The following is a 13,151-nucleotide window of genomic DNA, read 5'->3' on the forward strand; positions in this document are numbered from 1 at the left end:
GGTGAAAGGTTGAGGGTTTAAATTCTCAGCAGTTTTGCTTGATAGACTAGTCTTTACTGTATTTTCTTGAGTATCAACATTTCTGTGATCAGTTGTTCTCTCTGAGCACATTTATAGGTTAAAAATTGAAAAAAAGACTGAATTATGTGCAAAGAACTGAAGTGTTCAAGTCTGAATGTGTCAGGCACATCAGGCCTCCCTTTTGTTGCTTCTGAGTGTTGTTAAGAGCACTTGAAAGAAACTTCTTCGAGGAGTGATTGTGGATGGTGCTTCTTGAGGTCTTTGTACCAGTGAACTGGCAACTCCTAGCATTTCTTGCTGACTACCTGCATCTGGATTAAAGCTCTTTATTTTCATCCCAAGGACAATTTACTGGCTTCCTCCCCGTCCCTAGAGAGTCACAACTCTATGATCTTGCACAGGAATGTAGGTTAGTTGAGGTAGTCCAGCCCAATCCTATGTGAAACTTCTTTCACAGTTCTCTCGAACTGGGCAGCTTGCCCCACTGTCTTTAATTTTGTTAGTTAAATACCAACTCCACTGTCTATATGAGATTTAGGTATAATATTTAAATATAAGTGCATGTATGTGCATGTGTATGTAAGTGTGTGTGTGCATACATATATATACTACTTTAAAATACTTTGGTCCTGTAAGAAGCAGATTTTAGTTTTGGGGTTTTTTTAATGGCCACTGGAAATTCACTGAATTGCACTGTGTGTGCTGCCCTTCCATTAGTTCCAAGAAGTAGTACAGAAAAGATGTAAGGAAAAGTGAGGTGGGTCTGTGTTCTCACAAGTGAGTAACTACTAAAGCTAAGGACTTTGGAAAATGTTGTTTATAAGGTTCCCTGCGCCTCACAGCTGACAGTGAATTTGCTGTGGTACAGATACCGCTCCGTTAAGAACAGCTCTGCTTCCGGACAGATAAGACTCTGGTTTCAGTGTGCTTCAAGTCAGGAAAGAATATAGTTCAGTGTCGCTCTGAATAGACAGACCTTTCGGTTGTGGGTAAAAATCTCTATGGGACAGACTTACTTTTCTTTAAACGTGCGTTTGTTCTGAGCTCGGGGAGGGGCTCCGGTAGCCTGTTGGGGCCAGTTGCTGGGAAACTCCCCTGCTCCCACCACCCAGCTACAGTGGAGTGAGTCGTCTCCTTTGTGCTGCTTCCTGTACCCAGTGCCGCAGGGAGGAGCAGTCAGATTGGTCTGCTTGAATTAGTTCTGAAGGGAGAGATGGCAAGAAAAAGAAACGCTCTGCGTATAGATGGACCCAGCTACGCAGGTGATGTGATGCTGCTTTGGGTTTTCTTGAGGCTGGTAGAGGATTTAGTGGGTGGAGCTCTTCTGTCAGTTTGGTTCCACCACCGCTTTCTGTGATGGGAAAATGGCAAGGACTGAAGAACTCATTTAAAAGGTACAGTAGCATGATCATCAGTGGATACCTGATGGAAGTAAGACATCTCTTCTGAAAAGGACTTGTGCTTCAAGCCCAAACTCCAGCTAGTAAATCTCACAGAAAGAATTCCAAAGCTGGGCAGATTTTGGCTGTTTTTGGAGAATACGAAGGGACTTAAAAGTGTGAGAGAGTTGTGTAGATCACAGAGAATAGAGGAGAAATAGTGTGTCTGAATAGCGGGGTTTTGGCCTCTTGGCTCTGTCAGCTGATGTACCGCAGGCTCCTGTGAGCAGAGCAGAATGTGAGTTTGCAATGGACACACGTGGTCTATTTCTGGCCGGCTGCTGCTGTGCAAACACCTCTTTATCCCTCCTCAGAAAATTGATTTTGGCAATAATTATAGCCAAGGGCTCTGTTTGTACTGATGGATTGGTCAGTAGTTCTTTAGTATTACATTGACTGGGTTGTGCTCCATGAACACTGGCTTTCTGTTGACACCATTTTTTGTGATAGAGGTCTGAGCCACTTGGTGTGCATGTTTGTAGTGGGCACTTCCAGTGAAGTATTTATAAGCTTGCTCTCTGTTACATTAAGAAAAACATAGTCCATGTCACTCGAGTAACTCTCCATCCACCCAAAAATGAAACTTAAGGTGATGTTCTAAATGCATGCATCCTTTTGAAGAAAACCCCAAAATGGATTGTAATTCTGTGCAAAGGTTTCTGGTGACATCCTGATTTTTTGAATTGGAGCTGTTGCTGGACTCCAAAAGATCCATTTTCAAGCCAGTTTACGGTGTGCTCACACCTATGTGACTGCAGGTTAGAGTGGAATCAAGTGAAATATTGCACTGCTGTATAGTACTCCTAGGTGAGAGAGCAGAGCTTTTTGAGTGCTTCTGACTGGTTGGAAATTGCCGAGAAACTCGCACGTTATTTGCGTTACATTGATATGTTTTACAATGCAGTCACATTTGCTTTTGTCAAAGTCAGTATGGTATATTTAATAATATATTTAATATTTATGGTTTTCCTGATAAGGAACGAAGTAAGCGCTTCCAGGTTTGTTTTTTTTACTGTAATGACTTAAAAATTTTACTAAACTGTTACCCACAAGCTTAGTGCAGTAACTCTGCAGGTGCTAATGAGAACAGAGATGCCGCTGTACAATAAAGTAATGCATGAACATTTAGAAAGATGCACTCTTTGTCTCTCTATGCTTGAAACTGATAGAAAAAGGTAACAGTTAAAAATTAGTACCAGGGTGAAGGAGGAAGGATCTAAGAATAAATTTAAAAGATGAATTAGTTCACTGATTTCCACAACTGAACTCAGAAGTTGCAGAAATTATTTTGTGCTATCAGAGACATGGGCAGAAGATGTGTCGTGCAGGAATGTATATGATGTGATTTGCATCTGCGTTGTTGTGTGTGAGTTGTCAGTCCAAAATGTGGTGTACCTAAAAAAATAAAAAGAGGAAAAGGAAGGAAAAAAAGAAGGAACAAAGGAAACAAAACACAGAGCCTATGGTTGTCAGGGTAGCAGTGCTCTGCTTTCTTGATAACTCTGGTCACGCACTTTCCCTGTGGGTAACACACCAGCTGGGATTTCATGCATCTACCTTGCAGTGCTCTTCCATCCTAAGCAGGGCTGGGAGGAGCAGGAGTATCTTGTACTGTGGAGGTTTTTTCCACCCTCTTCCGTACAGTCAGCGGCCAGTAGCATGTGTATGTGTTCCTCTGGCATGGGACACCTGTGTTGTCTGCACAGAGCACTTCTACTGAGTTGGAAGAGAGCTGCAGGCAGAACATCATCCTGCAGTACGGTGAGAGCGGATCACGTGCAAGGACTGTGCTCGTGCTGCTGAGAGCTGCTGCTGTAACTGGTTTAGTCCAGCAGCTGCTTTCCTACTATAATACATGGCAGCTGGGTTTCAGACCAGTAGCTCAAATGTCCAGTAAAAAGTATCTTTCAGACGGAAATGATTGAATGGACCAAATGCTATATCCATTCTTAGCAGGAACGATTTCTGCTACTGTTTCATTGCTTATTCTAGGAGGCCCAGTCTCAGTTCTTAGGGCTTGAGACATTTAATTCCCTGTTAGCGTTAATGAGAGTTAATTGCCTTGCGTATTTCCTGCAATCACACAGAATCATAGAATGTTAAGGGTTGGAAGGGACCTCAAAAGATCATGTAGTCCAACCCCTCTTCCAAAGCGGGATCACCTAGAATGGAACGCATAGGTGGGTTTTGAATGCCTCCAGAGAAGGAGACAAGTTGCGCTTCCTTCCAGATTAGGAGGTGGTCAAGGTCAAATACCTCATGTGACATGATGGCTTTTTCAATGTGAGTAAATCTCTTCCTGCAAAAAGTAGTGTCTTAATAAATAGTTCTAACTACTTGTTCTGACCGTTAATTTTCTGCTTAGTTGCAGATTAATTCACATGTTTATTCACATTAGGTATGATTCATTACAGAATAACATAGCATTTTGTGAATAAAAACAGATCAAAAAATAGGCATTGCTCCTTTTCTTTAATCAGGGCTAGTTTCTGGCTGACTATTTGCCAGCTGCTTTGTGGCCAGGAAAGGACTCAGTTGAATTGCTTCCTATTACACTGTTCTTTTTAAATGGAAAAGCTGTTGCTGTTTCCTGTGTGTGTGTGTAGACAGAGTCTCAATTCTGCTATTGTAAGTATTGTGTAGCAAGACATTGGTATATGGTGTGTGACTGTGCATTATTGTTGAAAGAATACACAAAGTCTGCAATGCATGGTCAGCCAGTAACCTAAAGGGCCTTGTGTCATGCTATTCTTAGACATTCATGTATGTATGTAAAATAGTGGTGGGTTTTTATAGAACAATAGTGGTTTTTTTATCCCAGACTCTACCTTTTATTTTCTTATTTTTGTGCTTATAATGTAGCCTTTTGGCGAACAGAATTTAAACTATTTCCACTTGTTATGAATACATTGCAATGTGATGTAAAAATAGGAAAAAATAAAATCCTAAGAGTCCTGAGCCTGCAACTTACTTTTCACCTGAATTTGTGTAAATGGTTTAGTTTGGTTTTGCTGCTTGTAAAATGAGTATATGTTCCCATTTTTGCGAAGTGCGCTGATTCACAGAGAAGCCAGATACTTGATGACACATCGTTGAAATAATCTTATATGGTAAAAAGCAGATGCTGCGGAGAACCTCTGATTATTAGAATTTGTATTAGAAATGTATTCATACTCTATACCTATGTATGCTTGTGTGTGTGTATGTATCTGTTCCAATATATTTTCTAACTGTGAACCCGAATTTTATAAACAGGAAATTGGAAGGGATAGGTGTGTGGCTTAAACACTAGAAAACTACAGCTTGATTTCAGCATACTTGAAATTTTGTCTTAAATGGTGTGGAAAGATTTTATTTAAATGTGAGGCTTTGCTGACCTCTGCCGGAGAAAGAATTACTTGCAGTTTTACGAAGATTTCTATGGATCGGATCTGTGGAGAAATGTTCTCTCTGTAAAATCTAAAGGGAAAAATGGCTGTAACTCTTTTCCCTTATATACTATAACGGGATTCTAGGAAACTAAATTCTCTTCCTTTGCTCTTATGATGTGATTGGTGGCAGTGAAAACCGGTCTGCCTTAGAGCAAAGCATCAGGTAGAGAAGGGAGTAGGGAGCATCTTTGCGTTTGTAGCTCTTTAATGAAGTAAGAAACGTGCTCTTGGCAGTTAATTAAAAATACTGTTTCGGGAACTGGGAGGAGGTTCTTGCTTTGCTGTTAATACCTTTGCTCTTTGGAGTAAAGCACACTGAGCCACCACCTTGTCACAGCTGTCCACGTTCTCTCTGGACATCTTGCCTGTTTCTCTCAACTCACTGGAGTTTAAACTGATTTTTCATCCAGAACTCTTTCTGTTATTACTTTGCCAGTCAGTCAAGCCTGGAACACAGAGATAATTTTACACAACTGCTTCATCTGGTTCACACAGTTCCCTAGGCAGTGTGTCTTAAAGTCCAGCTTTTTGTGTTGCCTCAACTAAAACTGCATCCATCCTCCACTCTGAAGTGATGATTAGATATGCCTTTGATTATTCTTGTGCCCAGTGCGTGTCTGTCGTAAAACCACGTGTGTTTTCTTCTGGAGTGATTCAAGAAAAGTGACCTTGGGACCCAGGCTGATAGCAAGGTGCCTTAATGGTTGTGCAGTTTTCTGTTGTTTCATGTATTGGTGTGCTGCAAGTAGTAGAAGTATTTTTTAATTTAAAAAAGGACTACCAAGTTATAAATATTTGAGAAGCCTTGAACTTACAGATGTTCTGTTTGTGTCAGAGACGCTTTTCTCATCCAGTAACTCTGAAAATTTTATTCTGTTTTTCAGGATTTTCACATTGTATAGCAAATCTTTGCCACTGGACTTGGCATGTCGTGTCTGGGATGTGTTCTGCCGTGATGGAGAAGAGTTCTTATTCCGTACAGCCCTGGGAATATTAAAACTTTTTGAAGATATTTTGACCAAAATGGACTTCATTCATATAGCCCAGTTTTTAACAAAGCTACCAGAGGACTTGCCTTCAGAAGAATTCTTCACCTCTATTGCTGCCATTCAGATGCAAAGTAGAAACAAAAAGTGGGCTCAGGTAAAGAGGATATTAATCTTTGATAAAAGATGATTGTAGTGTACTCATGAAAATAGTAACATCTGGAAGAAGTTTTAGCAGAGCTAGTAATTGATTTTATGGGTAGGTAGGGCTCTGTAGCTCACTCTGTGCATTTAGTACACACTGAGGTGAGTGGTTTCCTTGAGCTTACTTTCCTCTGGAATGCTCAGTCAACCTTCACAATTGAAATGTTGAATGGAGTTGATGAAGTATCGTACAGCTTTTCTAACGGGTTAATTACACAGACTGTTGGCAACATTACAACCTTACATTTAAAAGCAGAAATTCACTCTTTGGGAGAAGATTACAATTTATTGGGATGCGTTATCATACAGGCATCACCTTAATATTCCTGAGGATCTATTTTGCCTAATTTTGGGCTGTACAGAAGTGATTGCATCTCCAACTTCTTTGTTGGTGGTTAGCATGGAATTCTTTATTTCAGAAATTGTGTCTCATCACTGCAATTTCAACTGAATCCCAGTTTAAAGAACAAAGGTGGAAGCGTGTCATTTAAATGTGGCTGTAACAGCCATTCATGCTGGAGAGTTAAGTTGGATGTACTCTGTAGTGTTTGGAGTGAAAACGCCTTTTTTGTTTTTCCTTCTTTCTTCGAAGAAGTGATACAGGCTGCTTCATAAGTCATGCTGTGATAGAGCTCTGCCTGTTTTGTCCCAGTTCTTTTTTGCAGTGAAGTGGAAGGGTGGTGTTAAACATAGTTGTTGTGCAACACAGCTGCAAGTTGTAGTTTATAGTTCTTTCCTGGAGTAATAGTCTCCAGAGAAGGATCAGTAGAGATCCTGTTCTGCCAAGTACCCTAAGTAACAGGCTTTCTGAGCCAGTGGTTTTCAGTGTGCGACACGGGAAGGTTTAATGGTGATTATCGCAACAGGAGGACTTCCAAGTAACGTAGCCCAAGCAGTCTTCCTCAGTCTCCTCATCAGCTTTGTGCTGTCTCTGCTGGGATTTGTCAGGTTATTTTCACTTGTCATGGCAAATTGAAGAAAAAGGTTCTCAAACAGTGATGCAAATAGATCTCAAAGAGAGCTAGTGTGTTGTAGGGTTGGTGTTGAAATAACCTCTTGCCTATTTTGACTTGTGCAACAGCTGACGTTCTTCACCAGGTAGTTCCATTGCTGAGTAAGTTCCCATGAGGAAGCCTGTTCCCTCCCTGGCCTGCCATCCTTTTCCAAGCCAGAAGTGGGTAGGGGCTGTGGGTTTGCTCACATCGTGCACTCACTGGGACTGCTCAGTTGCCGAGGTGCCGCTGTTGGAACTAGTCTAGAAATGTTAACAAGACAAAGAAATTACAGGATTTTGTTTTCTATTACAAAGATGCTGCCTGTGATGGCACCTCTTTTTAGTCTTTTAAAATTCACCAGGAAGAGTTTGGATTCAGAAATTTGAACTTTGCTTTTCTAGGACAGACAGGTAGTGTGTGACTTGGTTGCACAGGTGCGCTCATAGTGGTGCTGGCTGTGAGTCCCACAAAGGCTTAAGAGGTCTGTCTGCTTTTGGGATGCTTCCTAGCTAGAAAATTTTCTGACTGTGACTACTGTTGTAGAAATCAGATGCTTTGCTGTAGTATCCATGTATTTTCTGTAGAGAAGTGCCTTTTCAAATTAGCAAAATAATGTCAAGAGTGATGGAAGGACCACTTTCAAGATAAATTCTCAGATGGACTGACGGACCAGGCGCATTCATTCCCAGAGGATGCAGAATGTTCTTCAGCTTAGAAAAGTGGGGTTTGTGTTCTCGTCTCTAGTGTCATGGAGTTGGCAGATGGACTTGATGAGCCTAAAGGTCCTTTCCAACCGTAATGATTCTATGATCATCTCATTTGGTTATAGTAACTGTGCTGCATAAGCAAACAGCAGAGCTTGAGATGCTGCTTCTTTGTAGGAGTATATTTCACTGTAGAACTCGGAAGTCAAATTCAGGTACACATCTCAGCTGTAGGTGTACTTGGCACAGGAAAATAAAAACAAAACAGAAGCACTTTCACCTTGTTGTACTATGATAAATATGGTCCTGTTGTCCTGTGGGTCACATTCTGACCTGATGCTGTCTAGAGATGTATGTAGGACCTCATCTAAAATGTCATGGGCTGCTTATGAAGCTGGTTTGCACAGTCCTGGTTCCCTCATCAGATGGGCTGGTGTGTTTTCCATCTCACTCCATTTTCCCTTGGTTACTGTCAATGTGATCAGGAAACAAAACTGGAAGGAGACCTAGTAAATCATGGACACAGCACTTCTAGTAACAAGGACTCTAGTTCTCAATAGGTAACCTGAAAACGCTGTTTTTCTTCTGGAATTACTTACAAAGAAGTCCAGGGTCTTGTGCCAATACAGCCTTAGACTAAAATGTGGGCGGATTTTGTTTCACCTACACCTTGGTCAGCAGCAGCAGAGGAGTAGAGATGGTACAACAGGCTAGACTGTTGACTTAGCTTTTCTCTAACGCTTGAAATCTTGGCTCCATGTTCCTTTAAAAAGGTAACTTTTTTCCCCACCAAGGACATTGTTACTGTGGCACTTGAAACCCTCCTAAGTCGTTTTGATCAACTGTTGATTTCCCCTGAATTTCTATGAAGAGGACTGTAAATCTCTCTCCAGTTCTAGAAATCGCTGTGCAGCGAGCCAGCTGCGGCTCTGTTCAGGCCCCTGTTGAGTTCTCTTGTTGCAGCAGCTGTGGGTGTTTTTGCATTGAAGTGTATGTGGTCTTGTGGGATGTCACCGTGCGTGATGTGGCTCCGCCTCCTGTTAATTGCGCAGAGGTTTGTTTGAAGTTGGTCAGAGCAAGCAAAGAAGGTTCTGTACTTGTAACTGCAATTCTTTGAGATTGAGTGTCCCTCAGTACATTCAGTTCCAAGGTGATTCTTGAGGATGCTGCTGGAGTTTTTCAGCAGAGACTAGCTATAAGGCAGGGAGTGCATTAAACAGCACGAAAAACTGGCTGTTACTGTGCCCTCTACACGAGGGCTAACAAAGCAAAATTGTGTGCTGGGTGTTAGGAAATACAAATTTTCAGTGTGGATGCAAATGCAGACTTTTTGCTTCAGAAGAAGATGTAAGCAGATGTGGAGCCAGTGATGTGCTCAAGGCAAGCACCCATCGGTGCTACGGTAATTCTGTCCTGAACCCTTAGATTGCATCAGTATTGCTCAGGCTGCTCGTTGCTGTGATTTTCAGATGTTCCATTTATCTTGAGAACTATAGCTTCCCTTCGGGCAGCGTCCTTTGATAGTGCTAGACTTGTGTGATCAGGGTAAGAAATCTCATCTCTGGGCTTCAAAAGCGTGTACTGGTGGGAGAAGGAGCTTAAACCTTTGCTTAAATCTGTTTGTATCTACTGTGCCATAAGGATTTATGGGAGATGTGCCCATCAGTGGAGATGTTCTCTCAATTTGATTGCAATTGATAATAGTATTGCTCAGAGATAATTAAATTGGAAACTCTTCTGATAATGATTTATTGAGTCACTTTTTAAACCTAATACTTTTTTCTCTTTCTCATTCCATGAAATGTCTAGATACTGACTGCTCTGCAGAAAGATAATCGGGAAATGGAAAAAGGAAGTCCTTCGCTCAGACGTTAAAATCGTGGTTGTCTCCGGCGACTCACAGGAAGCGAGCTGAAGTGGCCAGAGTATTGAGTACTGTTCGACATGTATGAGCCTGCAAATCAAAGTGTTATTTCAGAGTTTTGCTTAGTACTAGGATAGCCTTAAAGGGGAGAGAGGAAAAAAGAGAATGAGGAAGGTTAAGAAAAACAACAGACAGGAAGGAAGGAAATTGGGGGATAAAACCCTTATAAATTAAACTTAGGCTTAGCCTTAAACTTTTAGTGGAATGAGCATTTGCTGTGAACAGCGTTACATGTTCTGTACTTGAGGGCAGTGAAATTAAACCATGTTATGGGGTGTTTTTTTAAGTTTTTTTTTGCTTTGTTGTTTTAAGACTGGGAATTCAGCAGTGTCAGTCGCTCTGAAAGCTGTTCCCCAGTTTCATTTTTAGGCAGGACATATTTCCCATACCTATAACAGTAGCTGGATCTGGATTTTAAATAACTGGTGCTGGAACTTATAGTTAAATGATGTAAGGACCATTTCTTTAGAAATGCTTCTTGTTTTATATGCTGTGGGTCCCATTTACCAAAGAAATCATGTATACCTAAAAATACATTCCATTCTTGGAAGAGAAGTCACGCTAGCGGTGCAAAACCACTTATTCTTCAAGATGCCTTGGAAATCTGTGTTTCCAATCTGGATGCATATGGAAGAAATTCCGGGAGTTTCTAGTATTAAGCTGGCATCATTTCCCAACTGTACTCTCTGTCCTCCGTTTAAAGCCAGATACTACTAAATGTGTGTTTCCATGACTCCCCCTCTGGGGCAGTGCCCTTCCAGGGTGTTCTTGCCAACCAGCTACTTACTCCTGTGCCGCATCTCCAGTCATCCTGTAAAACTGTGGGCTGAGCACATAAACTGAGAAATGGTGGAAAGCCATTTTTAGAGTTACTTGAAACCCAGCTCTGCTCGCTGGCAAACCTTTGAGGGGGAAGGCTGTAGGGGGGAAGTTACATAAGCCAACGTTGCTGCTGAAAAGAAAAGGTTCTGTGGGATCTTCTGAAGCTGCTGCTGCCACAGCGGTAAAGCATTGTATGAGGCTGATCTCTGTGTAGTGACAAGTGAAAGAAGTTTACCGGGGAATGCGCCAGACAAATACCGTCAGGATAAGTACAAGCTGTAATTCCCTGGTGTTTTCCCCAGCCTCTAATACATGGGAGCAAGTTACAGAGGCGGCAAATTGCGGTTGCACACTTCTGTTGTACAGCTTAGATCCCCTCTGCGTTCAGATGAATGTTGAACTGCAAATCATGGGTGCCTCTGATTTACAAGAATGTTTATTGTATAATGTAAAATCTATTTTATAAATAGTGGTGATCATTGAAAAGGGAAGCTAACTGAAGCAATATCTGTGTTAACTGTAAACCGGTGTTACTAAATCCTCTAGCTGTGTGGTCAGCAATTTCCCAATGCTCTTCAGTCTGTTTTATGCTGATTATTTTGGCATTGTCTGAATAAAAATAAAAAAAAGGAGAGAGAGATGAAGAGTTGCACACTGCTTACCCCAACATGTAATGTAAAGGACTGTGGGACATTATCAGATTACTCTCCTTTAGTACATAGTTCTGCGAGGCATAGTTGGATTGGAATATTAAGAAGAGTGAGACTAAGATTCCCGGGTAAGTGAGGACTCGTAATCACTTTGGAGGAAGTGTAGTGCAAATGCAGCTTGCAAGTCTCATACCTCATTGGCACCTTTTCCTGTCCGCTTCATGCGTACCTGGCATGATAGATGTGGCTTTTTTTGTTGGCCATCTTAATTCCTCCATAAGACTTCTTCTAGGTCATCACTTACTGAAAATAGACATCGAGGTGTTGATATGAAACACACGCTAATAGAAAGCTGAAAGTGTTTTTTTAAAATTAGTTTTTCTATTAATACAACAAATAAGCCTTCCCTTGAAGGATACAAGAGGCCTACCACCCAAAACATTTGCACTATGCTTTTAAACGGTTTGTTAAACACAGAGACGACGTTTTCCTCAGTGTACGTTTTTAGGCGGTACTGTAACTGGCTTTGCGTTGTAAGTCTTCGTTGCAACTACATTTGTATTTCCTTTTAAACCAAGGCTACGAGTGCGGCTCATTTGTGTGGTTGAAATGCTTCCTTCAGCTACTGGGTATCTGCAGCCATTCTCCTTTTGGCAGCCTGTTCTGTCTTCTCAGAGAGGTGTTGAATGTAACAGTAAAAATGGGCATAGTTGTGGGAAAAAGGCCTGCTGCAACAATTGTGCACTGTTTGTTACTTGTCATTAATTTTGTTTTGGGATTTGATCTTTCTGTTGTTAGAAAATGTATATATTTTCTAAATGATTTCTTTGTGTATATAAGGTATGTTCTTTAAAGAAGAAAAGCAATGCAATAAGGAGCTTTGCACAGTTTGTTTTCAAACAAAACACATTGGAGAAAAACAGTCACCTGCCTAAAGATGCAATTGTTTCAACTTCTCAGTAATTTGAAGGTAATGCTTGAATTTTGATAAAAACAGAGATGAGCAGTAAGGGCGTACAGTCACTTGTCGCTGAACTTTATAAGATTCTTGCAGCATACCAAATCTCATAATTAGCTATTAAGGAAGATTTCTGTAACAAATTCAGGGATTGCGTAAAAAATGTTGACAATTTTATTGTTCAGGTGCTTGAGAGTATCTGTAACAAGATGCATGAGATTTTTTTTCATGGAGCAAGTGTCCCCATCAAGCAAACTTCCTTTTCTATATGAGTTTAAGGAAAAATAAAAATGTCTGCAACTACCACTGTACATGCAGAAACCAGAAAACTTCAACCGCGTTTGGAATTCTGTACGACCTGCACTTTATAATAAAACCGTTTTGCAACTTCAATCAGTAATCAATCATTAATGTTATTTCATTTAGTAAAGAACTTCATTTGGAAAAAAGGTACCTTGTGACAGCTTATTTTTGAATGTTTTAAAAACTAGAATGACATATAGAGAACTGTTGATACATCTTCTGTACGTCATATTTAAATTGGTTTTATGTAGTTCTCAAGTTTGGTTTGTTAGATATGTGTATCAAACTGGAACTTTTTTCAATTGTAAATATATGGTTTTGTTAAATAAATTCATGTAAAGTTATCTTAATCACCTATTGTCAGTATAATTGAGAAACAAACCTGCCTGTTTCTTCACAAACCTCTTTAGCAATTCTTGTCTGCAGTCAGGACTGTGGGGCATTTAAGTATTGCAGGTGGAGGATTTTTTTTGGTGATGCTTTCCGGGTTCTCAAGTTAAAACACCTGTTATATTACATGTGGCATTGAGAAGATTTGATACTTAGGGTGCCCATGGTTTAATCCATTTTATATACCTTTCTCTGGACTAGGTCTCAGATCTCATAAATTTCTTACCTAAAAAATGGTGTAAATATGTCTGACTTGTGCAAAACTCGGAAATGCTTAAATGCCTTTTCTTTGTTTTAAAAGAAGAAATCTTGGTTTATTCCAAG

The 13,151-nt window shown here is 40.6% G+C and overlaps 1 protein-coding gene across 1 annotated transcript in view; it reads left to right on the plus strand.

Moving 5' to 3' along the window:
* TBC1D14 (TBC1 domain family, member 14) overlaps positions 1-9,799 on the plus strand; it is a 25,763-nt gene extending 15,964 nt beyond the window's left edge. Inside the window, exons 10-11 of the mRNA XM_009876565.1 lie at positions 5,776-6,034; positions 9,590-9,799. Of these exons, the coding sequence (XP_009874867.1) occupies positions 5,776-6,034; positions 9,590-9,655 (325 nt within the window). The 3' untranslated portion in view covers positions 9,656-9,799. The remainder of the gene's footprint in view (positions 1-5,775; positions 6,035-9,589) is intronic.
* The last annotated feature ends 3,352 nt before the right edge of the window (positions 9,800-13,151 follow it).

This window comes from Apaloderma vittatum, unplaced genomic scaffold (assembly GCF_000703405.1).
Source record: "Apaloderma vittatum isolate BGI_N311 unplaced genomic scaffold, ASM70340v1 scaffold42329, whole genome shotgun sequence".
Classification (NCBI taxonomy): domain Eukaryota; kingdom Metazoa; phylum Chordata; class Aves; order Trogoniformes; family Trogonidae; genus Apaloderma; species Apaloderma vittatum.